At 39.1% G+C, this 23,614-nt stretch overlaps 1 protein-coding gene across 1 annotated transcript; it reads right to left on the reverse strand.

Moving 5' to 3' along the window:
• Positions 1–898: 898 nt before the first annotated feature.
• Positions 899–22,946, reverse strand: LOC149560797 (ATP synthase subunit epsilon, mitochondrial-like). The gene is made up of 2 exons (XM_089824820.1): positions 22,583–22,946; positions 899–1,282 (listed from the first exon to the last, which is right to left on the reverse strand). The coding sequence occupies exons 1-2, from the start codon at positions 22,776–22,778 to the stop codon at positions 1,254–1,256; spliced, it is 225 nt and encodes a 74-aa protein (XP_089680946.1). The 5' UTR covers positions 22,779–22,946; the 3' UTR covers positions 899–1,253.
• Between the last annotated feature and the right edge of the window lie 668 nt (positions 22,947–23,614).

Consider the following 23,614-nt stretch of genomic DNA (forward strand, 5'->3'; position numbering starts at 1 on the left):
CAGAAATTAAGAAAAAACATAGCATAATTGATTTATAAAATCTGACGTTGGAAACTTTGGTCTATAACATTTGTTACCAGAAAAAAATTAATAGGAGGGGTTAAAAAGAAAACATTAGTTCCCTGCCCTTATATATAAGGCAGGGACTAACAAGAAAAAAACTGATTTTAAACTTATGTAAAAAATGCACCATATTACTCACTCATCATCGAGTAAATGCCACATAAAAGGGAGTCACAACTACCTCCCCTCGAAAATGTTACACGGGAAAAACTATGAGATTAGCAATATTAACAAAGTTTCATAGTATGTGTATAGCTTATATTTGATTGTGAAACATTAAAATAAGATACAATGATACAAACTTCTTGTGCTTGTGTTATGTTGTAGATCGTAAGCCTGGAATTCCAGATGATTTATCTCATATGGATTATGTGTGAGAGAGTTCAGATAACATTATCTATCACCCAATATTTGCGAGCGTAGGGGACAAGTGAAGAGGGTCCCAAATATTTAGTAATACGTTTCTAGACTAAATACATTTCAAGTGCCACTAGGTCTCTGAAAAAGGTCCTACCCAAGTTATGTAAGGATGTTTGGTCTTCAATACAACTACATTTTTCTGCTTATAAAGGTATGTGCTAATCTCAACTATTATGACACAACTGTGCCCACAAAATAATGACCATTCAAAGACTCTGAACTGGGAGAAGGTTCAATGGAAAGGAACATTAACAGATGCAGAAATTACTCGATTCTAACAAGGTCAGGTGGCACCAAGAATAGGGATGCAACAGTCAGAAAAAAAGGTTAACAAAACAACACAGAAGTATTAGAACGTTTAAAATAAGTGAAGGCATATGCCACATTCAAAACAAAAGGTACCTGTAACTGCATGAAAGCCAACACCTAAAGTAAATCATAAATGTGAAACCCAAAGAATAAAAACAAAAATATCCTGAAAAGGGTTCTTTCATGTCCAAGCAAGAACAAGAGGGCCTGTCCTGAACCACATCTCACCATCACAAATGCAGATTAAAAAAATTGAAGTCTGCATTGTATCAATCTTATTATTTGTGTCCACATATAGGCTTGTGGCCACTTATATAATCTAACCAAGTGTTTACTCCGATATTAAGGATTAATCAATGCAACATTCTGTGAAGTGCATAAAACAGAGTCAAATAGTCTAAGACAATCTAAAGAAAGACTCAAAACAATGGCACTGATTAACTTGCACCAAAAATGGATCTTCATTCATCAGATGGAACCTGTCGGAGGACTGCATCACAACAGAACAAATGTAGCAGTCAGATTTACCAGATAAATCTTACTCTGAAAACATAAAATGCTTAAATGAAAAAAAAATAAGAATAAAAGTCATACTCTAGGGCCTAGGTGCATGAATTTCAAGATTTATCATTGTATATTCAGAAACCAATATAGCAAATGATGTGGAACATTAAAAATACCAAACTGTCTTGCCATTCTAAATAAACATGCTGATATTTAGTTGAAAATTAAAAAATTTGTTATTTAGTTGAAAATTTGAAATGCTAATATTTGATGTGCATTACATCCTATATTCTTTTATAGAGCAGGCAAATACTTACAGTGCATAGAAAAGAGACAAAGAAACAGCTTTGCCATTTAAGCACTGGGCTAAATGGGTTAAAAGGGGGAAAAACATGTCTGTGAAATTCTAAATCAAAGGTTATTTTACAGGGAAACATGGGGAAGTGTCCCCTGCCCGCAAACTCCTACAGATATCCATGGATCAACCACAGCATTTAATGAGTATTTCAACCATACACAATTCTACAGTTGAATAGCATTCTCTTATTGGATAGCTTAAAAGCAACATTACAGCTACGGTAGTATTCTTGGTAAGTCTGTCTAACAACTGTGTTTTCCCCCAGCTTTTGTTTTCAAATTCAAAGTTTTCATTAACAAAATACAAGGGATGACAGGTTAGTAAACTGTTATCATTTTTTATGCCCTGCCAGGATTCAAATTTTAAATGTTTACCCGCCAACGGCTAGTGTGCAGAGTTAGTATTATTTTAATACCCGATCAAACCTTATAATACGTTCTGCGGCCCGCAAGCCTTCCATCGTAGATCTAAGGCAGATCGACGGTTGGCGCTATCGCGCCATGAGAAATTGCACGGTGAATACGTTAGCGACATAGCGCCCTTCTGTCGCGTGTCCGGTGAGTCCCAGGTGTGCCCCGTCAGATATCAGCGAGGATTCGTCAAACAGTTGGCATGTGGCCAGTTCTTATTGGCTATGCACTGAGAAGTCTGGACAAGGGTGCTCGCCGTTAGATCAGTTCAGATCAACGATGGGCGCTATCTCGCCATGAGAAGTTGCATGGTGGATACCATAGCGACATAGCGCCTCAGTGACGCGTGGCAGGTGGGTCCGTTTTCGTCTTGTGGGTTGTTGGAAAATACAGGTGGCTTGTCTTCCATGGCAGTTGTCAGATGGATCAGAATACGATGGCATTTTCTCATTGGTCCTTTCGACCAGTTCAAGATGCAGTTGTACAGTTTTATGGAGCACCGTAGATCTAAGGCAGATCTACGGCAGGCGCTATCTCGCTATGGAGAACTGCGAGAATTTTAACCATAGCGACATAGCGCCCTTTCGCCACGTGGATCAGGGGGCCAAGTCTCGCCAAGGTGCATGTGCCAAGGATTGCCAGGTGTCATTCGAAGTGTGGTGCAGTTGCCGAGATGGCGCCAGGTATGATGGGCCCGGGTAAGAACAAGCACAGTATTATGACGAGTCTTCACGATCGTCAAATTTCAGGAAGATCGATGGTTAGCGCTATCTCGCCATCGAAAGTTGCACGGTGGATACCATAGCGACATACCGCCTTGATGACACGTGTCTTGCTGGCTCGGCCAAGGTTGACAGTTAACGGCTGACAGTTAATGTTGCGATCAGGTTTGGAGACGTCACAGTTAACGTTAACAGTTTAAAGGGTGGCACGGTTAGTTGAATAGAAGTTCACCACTGGGCGCTATGGCGCTATCACGAATTTCGAGTATTCGCCCATAGTGACATAGCGCCCAGTCAATAAAAGGAAGGTGGTCAACCGTAGAAAGACTTCCCAAGTGGCAAAACGAAGGGAGGTGATTGGCCCGCGTGGCCCAGCTGGCTTGTGGGACCTTGTTGACTTTTCGACCTGCTGATTCATGAACCAGAAATAGAAGAAGTACAGTTTGCCGCAAAATTTGATCTTGTGATCAATGCTCAGCTACTCCAGAATGAGTGATAAACGTAGATGGAACATTCTATCATCATGGCAAATTCATCTACCTGATCAGAAGTTATTCATCGGCGCCGTTCTGTCTTCTCAAGGCTCTTTCAGTGAGATATCAGATTGTGTTGTACCAAAGACCCATGCCTCGATCAGATTTTCAGTGGGCGAGGCTTAATGACAGTTGTTGAGTAGTAATTGCAGAGCAAAAAATCCCAGTTATGCCTGAACTATAAAGGCAACTTTTGTAAAATTTTGTTGGTCGACCTTTCTCTGACTTTTCTCTGCTGTTGCTCTGCAATTCCAGTGTAAATTCCCCTGTGCCTCTGAACTGTATGATTCTCCACTTATCTCCTTCAGCCATTGGTATGAAAGTGCAAGAACTCTTTACCTTCGCCATTGTTTTGTGAAAATCTGTAATCCGCATAACTGTATCTCTATTGGCTTGTGAATGATATATAAGTGAACCTCTTTGTCATTCATCTTGGTTTTCTGATCTGCATGTGGTTATTAGATCAAAGCAAGTCTGGATGTGTATATCCTTAGTTTCATTCTGGTTCAGTAGTGCATATATGGGCAGGGATTGGTCTGAACACTCTATTTTGGTGCATCACCTCTTTAGATTAGACTAGGTAGATTTTCTTTCATGCTCTCCTTCTCCCTTTTCCTCTCCAAGAGTAGTTAGGTGCACCCTGATAGTAAGAGGCAGCCGGCCTTCTCCGGAGACTCAACCTCACATTTCAAGTCCCACAGCTTGGAGGTTGTTTCCAACTTTCCATGTTTCACTAGGTTGTCCTCGTGCATAGGCCTTGGACAAGGGTGCAAACCTAAGTGACAACAGTTTTTGGCACGCTCGGTGGGACAAACCATCAAAGATTTAAAGTCTACTGGTGTCAAAAGAAGATTTCAAAACTAATACTGAAGAGATAGTACTGGCTTTAGTATTCAAGCCTTCAAGAGGCTCATTCTTCAAAGTACTTGGCGACTCTGAGCTTCAAATATATATATGGTTCCAGACCAAAGTTGCAGTGATTCATGCCCAGAGCTGAGACAAGGGCATCTTCTAGAGGTAAGTTTCATTACCAAGAGCTTTCATTATCAAACCCTAGAAGAAGGAAGACTAGAATATCCTTATCACCAGTTAGGAGCGCAACAATAACAAATACTCCTACAAGATCTATCTCTACTCCTCCTGCTGTTAGATCTCAACCTAGACTGCCATCAATACATATCAATAGACCACTTGTCTATATGGCATTGCCTAGAGCTCATACTTTTGCCACCTTTAATGGTGGGAGCCCTCTCTTGTTAGCCCAAAGACATGACATACCAATAGCTGCACTCAAGAGTATACCAGAGTTTACTAGTGAAACTTCTATCTCTCCCTCAGAGCACATTCAAGAGGTTGCAAACGTCTGCAATATCCATGGTATTACAGAGGATGATATTGCAGTTAGGCTCCTAGCCTCATCCTTGAAAGGAAAAGCACTGCAATGGTATAGAGGTTTAGCTCATGGTTCTATAACAGATTGGGATGGATTAGGAGCAGGATTATGCAAACATTTTGAGGATAAAAGTGACTATTTATCACTTTTAGAGCAGTTGACTACTATTAAAAGAGCCCCCCATGAATGTATGACTGATTTTAACTATAGATTTCAAAAGACATGGGATAGAATACCTACTTCGGTGAAACCTACCCCTGGTAATGCCTTCTTGCATTACCTTAGAGCTTTTAACAGTGATATTGCCACTACAATCCAAACTATGGAAGGAGATACCTTGCCTAATGCTTATGATATAGCAATAAAATCAGAGATCATCCTAATACAAGGAGGCAAACTAGCTCCAAGGCCTCCTATGCCCTTCTTTCCTGATATCCCAAATCACCAACCAGCAATGGCTCCTCTTCACACAACTTCCACATCACAATCTCTTACTCCAGTCCCTCAAGCTTCCACATCTTCAAATGGGATAGATGAAATCAAAGAAATGATGCAATCTCTGATGCAGAACATGGACAAAAGAGAGAAGAACCTTGATAAAAAACTGCAAGATAAAGGGAGGAAGTTAGAAGATCAAGGAAAGAGGCTGGAGGATAATTTCTCTATGATGCAAAAAGTGAGCAACAAGGTGGTGACTTTAGAAACGCAGCAGGCTCAAGGCAGTAAACCTCATCAATTGGAATATCAAACTCCAAATAGTGGTAGGCTCCCAAATCCTAATCATTGGAACAATTCTTTCGATCAAAATAGGCAGGGTGGCCATACTTCAACCTCAAATGTAAACCAAAGTAAAGCCATAGTCCCTCAAAACAATATGGCTCAGGATCAAGATTTTTGTCCCTCCTGCAATTACTCCTATGCCTATTGCATGTGTCAGAAGGCTAAATCTTTTATGGCCTTGACAGTCCAAGAAACTGCAGCATCTCATGAGCAAGAATACAAGGAGGAACAATTTAAGGATGCCTCAGATATGCAAAGACAAGGTGATTGCTCTTTTATGAATCATCAGATGGAGGAGCATTGTAATGTAAACCAGGATTCCATTGCTCATAACACTAAAAGCAAAAGAAGAGCTATGGAAGATGTTATCCCTCCTCCTCCCAATCAGGCCTCAACTTTAAATGCAATATCTCATGAGCAAACAGAAAACAATCAATCAAGTGCCTTTCAGCAGCAAAGACAAAATCAGGGCAGAAAAGATACAAGTGATCCTCAGGTTATTCCATCAAAACCTCATACAGTTGCAGCCCCCAAGGTTTCTACCAAAACATTTGCTATGCCATTTAGTGTGGTAGAGCAAATGAAGAAGACAAATGTGAATATCTCCATGTGGGATGTTGTTGCTACTATACCAATGCAAAGGAGGTTGCTGCAAGTAGAGTTAGAAAGAATTGAACCAAAGGATCAGACACCTAGTATGGAAAGTGCCACAAGCTTAGTACAACCATCAAGGGAAGTAGAAACAAGCAAAAAGGTTAGACCTCCTCCATTCTATGTTTCCCTAATTATAGGAGGCAAACTAGTCCATAATTGCATGATTGATTCAGGGGCCAGTAGTTCAGTAATACCTAGGTGTGTTGCTGATGCTTTGGGAATGAAATATGAGCCCATTGTTAGGGATGTATTACAGTTGGACGATAGTATTGTCAAGACTGTAGGGATCCTTAGGAATGTGGAGATGGCCCTACATGCATGCCCTGGTTGTACTGTAATCCAAGATATCTCTATTGCTGAAGTCAAGCCATATTTTGCCATCTGTTTGTCAAGAGACTTCACTGCCCAAATAGGTGGTTTCATATCTTCTGATTGGTCATATATGTCTTTTAAAACAAGATATGGAGCCAATGCTTCAATCAGAGCAGAGCCTCAAGCCCTCCATCATACTGAAACTTACACCCCTAATCCCATCAACATGAATTACCCAATCCTAGAGATGGATGAAAATGACATAGTGAATGAGCCCACCACTTCCCTAGCAGAGATACCTGACTTTTTCTTGGATGAGTGGGCAAATGCATATCAGTTTGAGCCTATGTCAGAAACTCTTGAGACAGGCCTTAGTACATACTGTATTTTAGAAAAGGATGATGTAGTCCCCAATCTTGTAGGGACTAATGGAGATATGAGTGGAATATGGAGTATGTACTTTGATGGCTCAAGGAATAGAAATGGATCAGGGGCTGGTATTATGTTGATCTCTCCTGCACAAATAAGATACTACTTCTCATTTAGGCTCCAGTTCAGTTGCACCAACAATGTGGCCGAATATGAATCCTTGATTCAAGGTCTCCTACTTGCCCAAAAGAGAGGAATTCAAGCCTTGAAAGTATATGGAGATAGTGAGTTGGTAGTTAACCGAGTGAGAAATCAGAACATTACCAAGAATGGTCTGCTCAAATCTTATAAACATAGAGTATGGGATTTGCTTGAAGGTTTCAATGCATTTAATATTCAAAGCATCCCTAGGAAAGAAAATAGACATGCTGATAGACTTGCAGCAATAGGTGCATCCTATGATGTGCCAGGGAATCTTGAGGAGGAGAAGAAGCAGCAAATCAAGGTGGTAGTGAGGCCTGCCATCCCTGACAACAACACTCATTGGCAAGTGTTTGAGTATGATGAGCAAATTGTGAGTTTTTTGCAAAATGAGGCAGATTTCTCAGATAGAAACCAGTCAAGACTGCAAGACCAGTATGGCGATCAGATCATCAACCTCAATTCCAATAAGTTGCCTAAAGGTCTCATTACCTTGGAGAGTGTCTTTAATCCTGATGACCAAACCAGAGGTAGAGGCATAAACCTAGCTGCTGATGGAAATGATCACACTCCAGTCACGATTGCTGATGGAAGATCCTTAAATATGGGAAAGGTATGTTCTGAAATTGAGCAGGAAAATTTTATTCATCTATGTCAAGAATTTAACGATGTATTTGCTTGGACATATGATGATTTAAAGGGTTTTGGCCCAAGGTTATTTCAGCATACCATAGATCTAGTTGATGATGTAAAACCAGTAAGACAAAAACAAAGACCAGTGAATCCTAAAATTGAACCCTTAATGAGAAAAGAGCTATCCAAGTTGATTGAGGCTAATATAATTTTTCCCATCAAGCACTCATCATGGGTAGCCAACCTAGTCCCTGTTAGGAAGAAGAATGGAGAAATCGGACTGTGTGTGGACTTTAGGGACCTTAATCAGGCTTCCCTTAAAGATCACCATCCTCTCCCTTCCATGGAGCAAATTCTGTCCAAGGTCAATGGTTCAAGGAGATTCTCTTTTCTTGATGGATTCTCTGGTTATAATCAAGTGCTGGTTAAAGAATCTGATAAATATAAGACTGCATTTACCACTAAATGGGGCACCTATGCTTATTGCAAGATGCCATTTGGGCTAACCAATGCAGGTGCTACATTTCAGAAGGCAATGGAGATGGCCTTCAAAAAATTGATTGACAAGTTTGTCTTAGTCTACTTTGATGATATTACAGTGTATTCTAAGAATGCAGAAGATCATTTTGATCATCTAAGACAGGTATTCCTAAGATGTAGAGAGTTTGGGGTGTCCCTTAACCCAAGCAAGTGTGTCTTTGCCACCAATCAAGGGAAACTATTGGGACACATTGTATCTCAGGACGGTCTGACCATTGATCCGGAAAGGACAAAAGCAATACTTGCCCTCCCTCTTCCTAAACACAAGAAAGGGCTACAAAGTTTCCTTGGTAGAATAAATTTTGTAAGAAGATTTATTCCCAATCTTGCTACCATGGTGAAACCTCTTACAGCTATGCTCAAGAAGGGTATGGTCTTTGCATGGACCAAGGAAGGGAAGGAAATTTTTGAAGAGATCAAGGCAGCCATAGCCTCAGCCCCTACTCTCATGAACCCAAATTTTGAAAAGGATTTCATCCTCTATACCCTAGGTGGTAAGTCGAGCATCTCTGCTGTTTTGACTCAAACAAACGATAAGGATGAAGAGCAGCCCATAGCTTTCTTCAGTGAAGGGCTTAAAGAATATGAAGATAAATACAACTTTGTAGAGAAGCAAGCCCTTGCAATCATCAGAGCCTTTAAAAAGTTCAGACACCTCCTATCCCATAATAAAATCCATTTGTTAGTACCCCATGCCAGTGTAAAGGATTTCCTGCTAAACAAGGATATTAGTGAAAAGAGAGCTGGCTGGATTACTAAAGTGATGGAATATGACGTTGACATCCAGATTACCAAGCTGGTAAGGGGAAAGGGGTTGTGCAAACAGATGTTATCATGCCAGGAATCTGATGAAGAGGCTGCTATGGTGTTAACAGAACAGCAAGAGGTAAGAAAGGATGATCCAAGGAGCTGGATAGATGACATGAGGTGTTTCTTATTAGGGAATGGATACCCTCATGGATTGGACAGAACTAAAAGGAGACAATATAGATTACAGTCAATCCCTTATGTCATGATTGATGGTATCCTATTTAGGAGAGATTTTAATGGAGCCCTGCTAAGATGCATTGAAACAGACCAAGCTGAAAGAATAGTCAAAGAGCTTCATGATGGCCCTGATGGTGGTCACTTCTCAGCAAGGACAACTGCAATGAAGATCACGAGGGCTGGTTATTATTGACCATCTCTGTTCCATGATTGCCATAGACGTGTGAGGAAGTGTGAAAAATGTGCCTTCTTCTCTGGTAAACAGAAGCTTGCAGCTCTTCCCCTCCATCCTATCCAGGTAGATCAACCTTGTGCTCGATGGGGATTGGATTTCATAAGTCCTATCAATCCTTCTTCCAGTTCTGGTCACAAGTGGATTTTAGCTGCTACAGATTACTTCACCAGATGGACAAAGGCAGTTGCATTGAAGGATGCCACTGAATCTTCAGTTGTTGAGTTCCTTGATGGAATTGTGACCAAGTTTGGTGCCCCTTCAACCATTATTTCAGATAATGCAAAGTCTTTTGTTGGAGCTCAGATTTGTGCATGGGCAGTGGATCACAATATCTATTTGAGTACATCCTCAAATTATTACCCCCAGGGTAATGGCCTAGCTGAGTCATCCAACAAGAACCTGATCAAGATCATGAAAAGGAAAATAGAAGATAACCAAAGATGTTGGCATAAGAAGCTGAAGACTGCACTATGGGCGGACAGGATAACACCTAAAAGATCATTGGGGAACTCTCCATTTGTACTGGTATATGGTAGAGAGGCAAGGCTTCCAATTTCATTGGAGTTCCCAACCCTGGAGTTAGCTCATCAGTTGGAACTAATTGAAAATGATGCTATGACAGTAAGAATGGCAGAGCTGATGGAGCTAGAAGAAAAAAGAAATAACGCTATGCAGACCCTAGAGATACATCAGCAGCAGATGAAGAGGAACTTTGATAAGAAGGCTAGGGTCAGAATCTTCAGAGAAGGAGATTTAGTTCTAAAGTGGGATGCAGATAGGGCAAAACCAGGAAGACACTCGAAATTTGATGCATTATGGAGTGGCCCCAATCTGATTGCCAGTTGCAAGCAAGCCAATGCGTTTCAATTGAGCAGGCCAAATGGTGAAGTTTTGCCCATTCCAATCAATGGGATTTATCTTAAAGCTTGCTTCTGATGAAGGTCGAGTTCCTGTATATAAGTAGTTTAGTTTCCTTTTGATGTTTCCTGCTTTTCAAGAAGTGCACGGGCACAGCTGTTTTCCTGTGAGGTAGTAGATTTTGAGGTGTTTCAAGTTGCAAAGGAAGTTTTGTTTCTGGTTCCAGTTGCGGTTGCAGAGTTTTTCAGGGTTTTCATGTTTTGACCTCTCACAAGTAGGGTTAGGGTTTCACAGTATGCACAGGACCCATTTTTTGACTCCATAGCCCAATGGATACATAAGGCCACTGGTCATACACATAGCAGGCTTGTGTCCCCTGTGAGTCGCCAGAAATGTTATCATTTTTTATGCCCCGCCAGGATTCAAATTTTAAATGTTTACCCGCCAACGGCTAGTGTACAGAGTTAGTATTATTTTAATACCCGATCAAACCTTATAATACGTTCTGCGGCCCGCAAGCCTTCCATCGTAGATCTAAGGCAGATCGACGGTTGGCGCTATCTCGCCATGAGAAATTGCACGGTGAATACGTTAGCGACATAGCGCCCTTCTGTCGTGTGTCCGGTGAGTCCCAGGTGTGCTCCGTCAAATATCAACGAGGATTTGTCAAACAGTTGGCACGTGCCCGGTTCTTATTGGCTATGCACTGAGAAGTCTAGACAAGGGTGCTCGTCGTTAAATCAGTTCAAATCAACGATGGGCGCTATCTCGCCATGAGAAGTTGCACGGTGGATACCATAGCGACATAGCGCCTCGGTGACGCGTGGCAGGTGGGTCCGTTTTCGTCTTGTGGGCTGCTAGAGAATACAGGTGGCTTGTCTTCCATGGCAGTTGTCAGATGGATCAGAATACAGTGGCATTTTCTCATTGGTCCTTTCGGCCAGTTCAAGATGTAGTTGTACAGTTTTATGGAGCACCGTAGATCTAAGGCAGATCTACGGCAGGCGCTATCTCGCTATGGAGAACTGCGAGAATTTTAACCATAGCGACATAGCGCCCTTTCGCCACGTGGATCAGGGGGCCAAGTCTCGCCAAGGTGTATGTGCCAAGGATTGCCAGGTGTCATTCTAAGTGTGGTGCAGTTGTCGAGATGGCGCCAAGTATGATGGGCTCGGGTAAGAACAAGCACAGTATTATGACGAGTCTTCACGATCGTCAGATTTCAGAAAGATCGATGGTTAGCGCTATCTCGCCATCGAAAGTTGCACGGTGGATACCATAGCGACATAGCGCCTTGATGACACGTGTCTTGCTAGCTCGGCCAAGGTTGACAGTTAACGGCTGACAGTTAATGTTGCAGTCAGGTTTGGAGACGTCACAGTTAACGTTAACAGTTTAAAGGGTGGCGCAGTTAGTTGAATAGAAGTTCACCACTAGGCACTATGGCGCTATCACGAATTTCGAGTATTTCGCCCATAGCGACATAGCGCCCAGTCAATAAAAGGAAGGTGGTCAACCGCAAAAAGACTTCCCAGGTGGCAAAACGAAGGGAGGTGATTGGCCCGCGTGGCCCAGTTGGCTTGTGGGACCTTGTTGACTTTTCAACCTGCTGATTCGTGAACCAGAAACAGAAGAAGTCGAGTTTGCCACAAAATTTGATCTTGTGATCAATGCTCAGCTACTCCAAAATGAGTGATAAATGTAGAAGGGACATTCTATCATCATGGCGAATCCATCTACCTGATCAGAAGTTATTCATCGGCGCCGTTCTGTCTTCTCAAGGCTCTTTTAGTGAGATATCAGATTGTGTTGTACCAAAGACCCATGCCTCGATCAGATTTTCAGTGGGCGAGGCTTAATGAGAGTTGTTGAGCAGTAATTGCAGAGCAAAAAATCCCAGTTATGCCTGAACTATAAAGGCAACTTTTGTAAAATTTTGTTGGTCGACCTTTCTCTGACTTTTCTCTGCTGTTGCTCTGCAATTCCAGTGTAAATTCCCCTGTGCCTCTGAACTGTATGATTCTCCACTTATCTCCTTCAGCCATTGGTATGAAAGTGCAAGAACTCTTTGCCTTCGCCATTGTTTTGTGAAAATCTGTAATCTGCATGACTATATCTCTGCTGGCCTGTGAATGATATATAAGTGAACCTCTTTCCTTGTGTCATTCATCTTGGTTTTCTGATCTGCATGTGGTTATTAGATCAAAGCAAGTCTGGATGTGTATATCCTTAGTTTCATTCTGGTTTAGTAGTGCATATATGGGCAGGGATTGGTCTGAACACTCTATTTTGGTGCATCACCTCTTTAGATTAGACTAGGTAGATTTGCTTTCATGCTCTCCTTCTCCCTTTTCCTCTCCAAGAGTAGTTAGGTGCACCCTGATAGTAAGAGGAAGCCGGCCTTCTCCGGAGACTCAACCTCACAGTTCAAGTCCCACAGCTTGGAGGTTGTTTCCATGTTTCACTAGGTTGTCCTCGTGCATAGGCCTTGGACAAGGGTGCAAACCTAAGTGACAACATAAACCAAACAATATATAGAAGTTTCAAATGACATCTTCTGAGAATAGTTAAAACCCTGTCTCAATGCCTGGCCCCTTGATCCCTCTCCTACAAATGACAATTCTTGAAGCATAAATATTCATACATGTAACATAATTAATTTATCAGTAGATGGTAGGTCTAAGAGTTTAAACAAAGTAGATTTGATGCCATAACCTCCTCTTTCAACTATTGTGAACTCATTGACCATCTGCTCCTCCTCTTGTTGCTCTTCTCCTTTGCAAATGTGAAAATGATGTTTCCCTTTTTCAATGCGTTTGCATAACTTTTCTGGAGCTATCAGAGGTGGGGGTTTCCTACCATGTAAATATGTTAGAAGTTTTCTTGTGTTGGTCTCATTTTTGGCTTGTCTCCAGTTTCTCCTGTCAATTCCAACGTAGTCCCCTTGTTGACCCTTTGACCCTATGATAATGCACTAGTTTTCAAATTGCTAAATTCATCCTACATCCTTTGCAGTCCTTGTCCCCAATCAGAGCCAGTTGTTGCCCTGGTATTTACCATAACCAGATTTCAAGAAAATTAGTTAAAATGGGCAAAGAACATCTAACTTTGAGCTTCAAAAGCCCCAATACTTCATGGGATTCCTGAGAGTTTCATCTCTCCAAATCCTCTGACTCCTTGCCATCTCTATGTCACATTTTGAATTTCCAAAGTCATAGTCCCGGGGTAATAGTTATGTGGGTTTGAAGTTGAAGTGGTATCTTTCATTTGCTTAACACACATATGGGTTAATATAAAGGTTAATGTCTTAACTAAAAGGTTAGGACCTTAACTTAAAAAAGGTTAATGATTGATGGTCAGCTTTTCCTCATCCCAGTCAACATTCCCTCTCTCCCAAACCATAACTTTTGGAAAAGTTAATGATTAATGGTTGGAGTATGGATTACATGAAGGCAAAAATGAATAAGTTAATGACACATTCTCAATATTTTGGTTTTCATCCAAACCTTATCTTTCAGAAGATTTAGAAGTTAGGATGTGAGCTTTAGTTGAAATTTATGCCCTAATCCTAACCTGGGAATTTCAAAACCCCGACTCCAACTTTACATAAATACTCCTTGGTTATCCTCTAGAAGTGAACAGCAGTGAATTATACATACTTTCTTATCTGGGAAAAAGACAGGGAGATGTGTATCGACTCGATGGCAGATCTTGATGCATTTGAAGCAGCGGTGATTGCCAAGCTACATGCCACCCACAAATGATAGAGAAGATATGCACAGAATTGAAAAAATACCACTTGAGAGTGATATGGTTCTTGAATATGCCTTCAATAGAACCTGCGACGTCTCATTTGATAGAAGATTTGGGGGGTTCGACGCAGATTGAGTGGGTTGAGCAGATACTGCAAACAGATACATGATTGAGCCTATACATATGATATTGAACAATGCTCCTTCATCCAAGGCAATTTTATTCATCAAATAACAGTGTAAATATTCTTGGTGAAGTCAAACTTCATATTGTTGTTGATATGGCTACCTTGCACAAATGCATTGATAACTTTGTCTCTTTTTGTCAATATCAAATGAGAATCATACGAATGCTACGTCAAATGTTTGAGGAAACTTCGTTGTAAGCTAACATCGCATGGAATAGATGGGGATTCTGCTCAGTTCGACACATACAACACAGCTCGGTAACTTGGATCAATGAAAACATTGCCTTGTGGAACACGTGCCCTCTGATATCTGCCAATAAAATTCTTAAGAGCAGAGTTAAGCATCATGGTTTGAATAGGCATGTCAATTGTAAATGGACTGAGCACATAAATTATTTGATAGAACACCCAAATTATCTGTAAATGGACTGTGCACATAAATTATTTGATAGAACACCCACATTATCTGAAGCATACTCAACTATTCAACATAATGTCGAAAGAGATATGTGAGAATGAGTAAACCATGAAAGCATGGAAGTTGCAACTTAACTGTTTGACTCAATACCTCACAGGGATGGTGTCTCAGACCTACATTCTCTGCTACAGCACTTGACATAAAGTCTCAAATGAATGCCACCATGAAATCTGATAAAACGTTGTCTAAAATTTCATTCAAATGCCAAAGCAATGGCATTTCAAGAAAGATAAGGATCACCATATGTGCAGGAGCAAGAAGACTTTGGGTAAAGAATATTTCGTGTATGCTATTAGATTGGTTGTAATAGATGTCACGTTATGGGATGCAACTTATAGGGCTCTGCTGAAAATGCATATACTGAGAAGATCTTCATAACTTTAAAGATGCAACTTGCATCCTCAGCTTTATACCAACATGCCAAAGTGGGAGCTTTCAAAATAGCATGAGCCTCTATCAAAAGCATGCAATATCCGACCATCGACAGGCATGTAAGATGCAGAAACACATGTACAATGCTCCGAACTGTTTGATAAAATAATCCACAGAATTTCATTTCATGCCCCTGCAAAGCAAGAAAATGTAGTAAGGTGTATCATGAACTGTTTGACAGAAATTCTCAGATAAATGTCGTCTCACAGAGCACAACTGATAAAGGGAAAAGAAATCAGGGTATGGATGATGCACCCAAATTGTTTGACATAATGATAAGTCAGTATCTACCACCGAAAAGAGAGTTTTATGCTAGATCATCAAAAGCCAACATGAATTTGCCAATGAATGTGCATCATCATTTCTCTTCAATCAGGTTGAAATAGAGGCTTTTGGATAATAAGTGGACATCAATCAAATTGTATCAGAATTGGATCAGTCAAATGTTATAGTCAAAATCCCCACATTGAGATCTATGCAAAATGTAAAGTGTATGGCAGCACATAATGAGACGCTTGCAATGACCTCATAGATCTTGTGTTGCAGGAACGTTCATTCTGTACCAAGATGTAAAAGCACAACCACAGCATACAGGGTGTGATGTCAACGAACAAAGAAAAGATGTCAAATGCCTGACAAAGTGTCAGTTGTAGTGATGCTCAAGCAGACATGCATGCAAATTAACAGAAAGTAATTAATTACGCACAACTCAATTGCTTTCACAGAGTTTGAAAGAGATGCCATGTCATAGATGTCTGATACGCACAAGATAGATATATAAAGAAAAATCATTTGAAACTTGTACTCAATTGTCGGGTGTAAAGCCAAGTTCGGCAAACCTCTCTGGCATCTCCTCTGTTGGGCATGAAATTCTGAGCCTTGTGTACCACAGAATAAGAGCTTTGAGATAATGAACAAACAGTTATAAGTGCTACAGAAGATTGGTTTGACAAATGGGGATAGCATGGTACATTCAACTTCAAATCATTTATGTAAGCTTCGGGTTGCAAATGAATGGTTGAAAGATGAGAAAGTGGACGGGTTCGTTCTAATGTTGCTTAGACATTTCTCAAGAAAGTATTGCAAAAATTTGGAAAAAATTATTATCATATTTTGAGTTATGAGCACTGTACATGTGGAACCATAGACAACCCCTCTGTCTTGGTTACTAGAATGCATGTGAGAAATCTCAGCTCATTGAAAAGAGAAATGCCTACCAAATGAAGCAGGAATTTATTTTCTTGAGGGTTGAGTTAGTAACAAAATTCCCTCTAAATGTATTTACTTAGATGATACATAAGTTGTCTTGAAACAAATTCTTTGTCATCATTGACCAATCACATTCTTGCTATACAACAAAGTCGAGAAATTTAGATGATGGCCAGTTTCAAGAAGAACTTCAAAAGGCATCTACAGGGAAGTGGGAAGAGATGCACAAAGTATTTCGTCATGATTCATGTCTCGATTTTTCATCGAAGTTAAATGCTCCAAAATACCTTATTTATAAATGTAACTTATGTCACTTATTGTAACTCATAAGCTAGGATCTTAATTTTTCCTTAGTTAATTTTAGGCTTCAAAAGTTATGAGTTGGCAAAAGGTTCAAGTTAGTTATAAAATGGTTTTCAAAATTTCAAACTCTTAACTTTTTAGGTGGTTACAAACTCAAAGGGGAAGCTTCTAGGTAGTTACCTTCTAGAGCCTATAAATACAGGGCTTTGTAAATGTAATAGGGGGAGAAATTTTTGACAAAGGAGAAAACTACGTACAATTTTCTTCAAAGACTTTTGGAGTTTTATTATGTACAAAGTGTCTTTGAATTTGTACATCTTCAAAGATATAATGAAGAACGCATTTAATCGAATCTCTCAAATGTGTTCGCGATTTAATATTACTGAGCTTTTGTATGTCAATTTAGTAATCTCTTTATGTGTTGTCGGACTCCAATAGTCTTTCTAATTTATGTGATTGGTTTAGCAAAAATGGATTCATTTTCTTGATATCTTGAAGTGAATATATTAGAATGACTTATCTTTTCGTATGTCAAGATCTGCTATTCTCATTTTGTCATCAGTACCTTTATGTGCTCAAATCCCTTTGTAATGGTTATCCTCTGTGAGATCCTATTTGATGCCTATCATCGGGGATTTTTGTTGATCATCTTGTTCAGTTTTATGTTTTTCTCCTTTTCATGCTTTTAGGTGAAAAGTATGCAAAAATCCCATATACCCACATCATACAAGGGAATTGCCCCTTTCAAACATACAGGAAGATTGCAATCTGATAATGATCGGTTGTAGTCTCTCCAGCGGTTGGCACAGTTGTCACTTTTCACAGGATGAACAGGATCAACTTTCAAAGAAAACTTCACAGTGACAAATCTGTTTACCAACAAGATTTAAATTTTAAACCATTTCTATCTTAAGTTCCCATCATTTTGTTGTTAGCTGGCTTGAGAAAATCTACGCAGAGTCAATTAAGAAATGTGCTGCAAGACTATTGAAAGCATGGAATATATTACATAGTCATCATTATAGGCTATAGCACACGTCCCACCATCATTTCTTGTTTTGGCCTATATGATCAAGGTGAAAGATCAGCACAGAGGCCTTTATTGGGTGTCCAGGTCCCAGCCAAACAAAAAATATAAACTCTGCGGTTATGATCTGCCTGGAATATGCTATTATGGGTACCGGATTATATCAATAGAAAATAACATTAATAGCTTGCGGCATACAAAGTCATCTGGGATGCCTTCAATAAAATGATTAAAATAAAGATACGATCAGCCCATGGTGGAATTTATATATTATGAGCAATGATCATAAAAATAATAAAGACATTAAGGTGAAATTAATTGTAATGAAAAGAAATTAATTAAAATGAAAAGATATTCTGTTTACATGAGACTTCTCTTTTGGCAAGAGGCATGACTTCTATTTGAAAGATATAAATATTCATTTACTTGTAAAAAGTAGCAGAGAAGAATGTGGGAGAGACGAAAATGTGAAGGAAGATTATAATATGGAGAAAAAGAATGAATGAGAAGAGCAGACATAAAAAGAATACAAGAGGAATAATGCAGAAATAAAAGAAATATATATATTCAGAAATAGAAAAGTATTTACAAGAATCTGTGTGTGCGTGTGTATATCAAGAAGAATATTGTAAATCAAGATATTTCATTGTTGAAGGCTGATTTCTACGGGAGAGAGGATTGTGTATGTGCTGAAAGAAGAATCCATCCAGATATAATTACCAGATTGAAAGAAGAAAAATTGTGCAAAGTAAAATGTCCACCATCAAATGAGCAAGCAACATCATCAAGATGGAAAAGAAGTTTATGTGCAGTGGGTTGGTGCTCACACAGACAAGCAATGGGGGTTGGTGTTTCTGGTAGGTCGTTGCCTGCGAAGAGTGGGAGTTTGGAGCTTCCAGTGAGTTGGTGCTCATAAACATAGGGGTTGGAGTAGGTTGTAGCCTACAAAACATTGTAAAAGAACAGTTTATATAGGAAAGCATTAATTTGCCATGGTTTGCTCCACCATTGGGATTCCATATTAATCTTGTGTTATTGTGTTCAAGTGCATAATTGTTTATTTCAGTATTTGAAGTTATTATTTGGATAAAAGTCTTAAATTGGCAAAGTTTTTATCATACTAATTCACCCCTCCCTCTCAGTATAATCGTGTGCACTTCAAGGAAGCCATTATATCATCCCATATAATGCTCCAGAATCTGTTGTTGTCCATGTCTTATCATAACCAAGAAAGTTTGAGCTTAACAGCAGGTCATCTGAGCCTAAAAGACCAGCAGTGCTACAAGAATTTTTCTGGAGAAAGTTATGTCATTGATTATCATGCTAGGGGAAAACCCATCATTTGCACAGCTGTGGAAAACTCTGTCTCACCATACAGATAATTCCTCAGGCCTTGGCAATAGCTACAATACAAACAGACATAATGTTGAGAGAGATGCCATGGATGATAGAATTCTAGTTGAGAATGCAACTTTGCAGCTTTGGAGGTTCTCTTTGTCAACGTTCATTTGCATTTGAGAGTGCTAATTTCTCAGATTTTTGAATTATCATTGAGAGAGATGCCATGGATGATGGAATTCTAGTTGAGAATGCAACATTGCAGCTTTGAAGGTTCTCTTTGTCGACATCCATTTGCATTTGAGAGTGCTAATTTCTCAGATTATTGAATTATCACTATTGCAAAAAAAAAAAAATTGAGGGGCCGGGTTTTTGTTGGTCGTTATATTTTAACAGAATTTCTCTGCTGGAACATGCTGCACAAATTGACAGTCATGTTTGTCCAACTAACATTTCTGACAAGATTTTTGAATTATCATTGTTTCCAGGGAAGAACACTAACACCCAATTAAAGACCACAAAAGCAAAAAAAAATTGAGGGGCCGGGGTGTTTGTTGATCGTTATATTTTAACAGAATTTCTCTGCTGGAACATGCTGCACGAATTGACAGTCATGTTTGTCCAACAAACATTTCTGACAAGGATGGAGGACCGGTTCTCATATAATATTCACTCTAAATATCAGTCACCTTTTGCGACAACTGATGACCGTTTCCATCTGCCAAAAAAATAACTTCACTGGTAGGGTGAGACAATTCCAGCGGGGATTCCCCCATGAATAAGCCTATCGGCTAATAAAAACCTTCACCACTTTGAATAATATTGGTTTTTTATGTGTGCATAGTATATGATTGGTTTTACATTTTCATTCTGTTTGTTGGTTATAGTGCATCCCCCAAGATTGCTCTTCAAGACTGGATCACTTTAGACCAAGTGTCTAAGGAAAATAGCAGAGAACAAACTATACTCTGCAATTTATTTGATCGTTAATCAACAAGAAAAATAATACTCTGCCTATAATAAGAAGAAAAATAATAATTTATTTGATCGTTAATCAACAATGATGACAAAATAATTGCATACTCGTGTGGGTGGATCTAGATGCTTGATTTCAAGAGGCTTAAGACTCAAGCATAAGCCTTTATTTATTAGATGCATGTGTTCAATAGCAATCATTGTAGAGTGTCTGGATCGGGGCTTTCCTCCAGCTTACAACTAGCTGAAGCTTGTGTCAAAAACTCTATTCTTTTGGTGGCATTCTAATACAAGAGACTTTGAAACCGTTATTAATAACATAACAGAATATAATATCAGCTGTCTAATAACCCTTCAGCATGATAACGAGATAGTTGTGGAGGATGATCGTATGTTTTTGGCTTAGCCTCAAAGTGCCATGTTTGTACTGATACATAAATTCCATCAATGTAACCTAAAACCATCCTTCAAACTATTAAAACTGTACTTGCCTCTGTAGCTGAGTAGTTATAGATGCCCTAATATTTAAGGGCACTTGCCTCTGTAGCTGAGTAGTTATAGATGCCCTAATATTTAAGGGCACCATCTGTTATCTGGCTTAGAATATGCTTCACCAATTTTCTGATAAAGATATAATAACTATAAACTCGAAGGTTCCATCTATTGAAACTGAGTCAAGGGCACACTGCTATCTCCACACAAACCTTGTTTTGCATCATCACTTTACCTAATATGATATAAATAAGTTATAACTCTTCAGACAACCATCTGTAGAAATGCAAGTCATAGCTTGAAGTATTTTCCCTAATCCCTCTTACCCCAAATTTGCAGGTTCTCATTTTGATCTTGAACTAATAAACAGTTTAAATTAAATTCTAACCATCCAAGAGGGCGAGATATAACACAATAAGATATAACCTATTCTAGCATAGATATCAAAATTACATCATTTTAGCATAGAGCAAGATGGAAATTATGTGAAGCAACAGGAATAATTATGATTGAACCCACATTGGAAAGATGGGTTACAAACGTACAAGCATACTTGGCTGAGTAGATTCTTATTAATAAAACTAACTTGTATACTATTTGTACACTCCTAAGCTTTACATCTGCTAGAAAGCACAGCTCATTGTCTCTTTTATAATCTGGTATTAGGGATTTGCTCAAGTTTTCAGTAATCTCTTTTTATTAAAATGTTCATTATCAGTGAATTAGTATGCACGAAGTATTAAAGTCAGGTGACTCAATATTCTTATACTGTCATAATATAAACAATTTAACAGTTATTACACAAAACCAGTCAAAAATAAGAGTGGAAGGCCATGGGTCCTTTGCAGTGCTGTGATAGAATCCAAAACTTGTTAGATGAAAATTAGCGCAAGCATTTTTGTGTATAGATGATAGCATGTGCTGTAGTTTATCCTGCTGGTATAAATTTAATGCTTACATCAATATTTTTCATGTGCATATACCTCTAATACATTAGTATAAACGCATTAATGCTAACATGTTTAAATTATATCCTGTTTGTGCGTTTAACTCCTATTAGGACTTTCTAGCAATTTCAGCACTGGAGAAGGTCCAACCTTAGATTATAAGCATGCAAGCTGAACATAATGAATTTCCTTGTAGATAGTACAAGTTTTACACTATTCACACATTAATGGAAAACATTCCCATGTGTGTAGACATTAGCTCATGACAGAGGTTAAAACTACACCAATCTATCGACCTCGGATGGTCTCATGGACCATAATTTCATAAAATACTCCCGCTCCAATATCCATACACCAAATCATCTGATATATCGGTCAACTCGGAAAGATAGGCAAAAATTGGAATATAGAACTTTAGGACTGAGATCTATAGGGCGCTGAGAAGAGTGTACGCTGAAATCCTCCCGAATCCATTTTGTAGATCTAATTGCTTTGTGATAATTTTCCTCCACAATACTTAGGAGTTGTTTTGCAGAGAAAAACGTAAAATCAAAGTTGAAAACTCACTAGGTATAATTTATAAAGGCAACGAGATATGAAGACTCACTAATGAATTTTATAGTGGCACTCCTTTCCCCACGAAATGAATCTTACATTCTTTAATTTTATAAATCATTCCATTGTTTATGTCATCATCACAGGGACAATGAGTTTTCCGTGAATTTCAATAAGCATTATATCATCAGTATCAAATATCAGGAAATTTCTTCCTGTAAGATCCTTTGTCAGATAAACAACAATATTAATGATGTAGTGCCATTGATGGGCGTCATGACTTTTCCTATAGGATAGCACCTAAATATCACAAAAGTGCCAAGAGTTCAACGGGGATTTGTGGTTAGGTTAAGGGTAGTTTAACCAGAAAACAAAGAAACGGGAAAACACGGTGTTCTGATTATGCATTAGATTCTTGTATGAACGGATTAGGAAAGCAGATAACACACTGATAGAGATAAATGCATTGGGTACTTGGTTGTTCCCGTTTGGTTTTTCACGGGAAAAAGAGCATAAAATCGCAGTGCAATCGTGTATTATAATTGAGTGTAGGCGTGGATTAGGACAATCCAAAACATTATTTTAGAGAAAGATATATTCGTTACCTGGTTTTTCCTGTTTGCTGTCGACCCATTTGCTCACAGAGTAGTGAACCCTCTCACGAGCAACAGACTCGGATTTATAGGGCTCTTTAAGGCAATTTCTAAGCATTGTAGCACATACATTAGCATACGCTACATAGGTCATTCCCGCTGTCCTCCAGAAAGGGGCGGCTGCTGTGGATGCTACTGCCGAAGCCATTCTATTCTGTAATGCCCTTCACAATCTCGGTCGTTGTCAACCTCTGTTCTATCAACTTTTGCTCTAGCAAGGCTTAATGTACGGGGGGCTTAAAGGCTTCGGTCACATGCTCGCGTTGCTTGGGAAGAGGGGCCAAGGAACGGAATAGATATAGCTACGGTGGCTGGCACCTCTGTTTTGGCGTGCAACGAGTATATAGAAGAGGTGTGTCAATTAGGAAAGAAGTCTTAAATTAGGGGTGGCTTAGTTAAGTAAACAAAAATATTCTTATATATATAGTTATAATGACTAGCATTTGTATTTTGGTGTGTTATGGGTATATAGAAGAGGTTTGAAGGATCAATTAGGAAAAAAAAAATGGTTTGTTTATTCTTATATTTGGTTAGGACAAGAGATCAATTAGTAGAACATTTAGACAATGTTGGTGTTATGTAATAAAAGTTACAATTATAAGTGATATCTTCAAAACAAGTACATTGAATTATAAGGATCCAAAAGATAATTGAAATAAAGCTTTTGAATAAGATAAGAAGTGATATAATAGTAAGAACTAGAGAGTAGACAAAGGAGGAGAGATAAAGTAGAAAACAAGTAGTCTTATATATATGGATGAGATAAAGAGAGAGAGAACTAAATATTATCGAAATAGAGATGATAGATATGGGGAGGGATATTGAGATAGGGAGAGGAAGATGATATGAAGAGAGTGGAAGAGATGGGAATGAAATGAAGAGAGAGGACTAAAGATCTAGAAATGGAGATGAAGATTGATTTGAGGAGAGATAGAAAGATAGGAGGGAGAGGGGGGAGAGAGAGAGAGAGAGAGGGGAGAGAGG

The sequence above is a fragment of the Cupressus sempervirens genome, chromosome 4 (genome assembly GCF_028749045.1).
Source record: "Cupressus sempervirens isolate cs-2001-9-10 chromosome 4, ASM2874904v1, whole genome shotgun sequence".
Taxonomy (NCBI): Eukaryota; Viridiplantae; Streptophyta; class Pinopsida; order Cupressales; family Cupressaceae; genus Cupressus; species Cupressus sempervirens.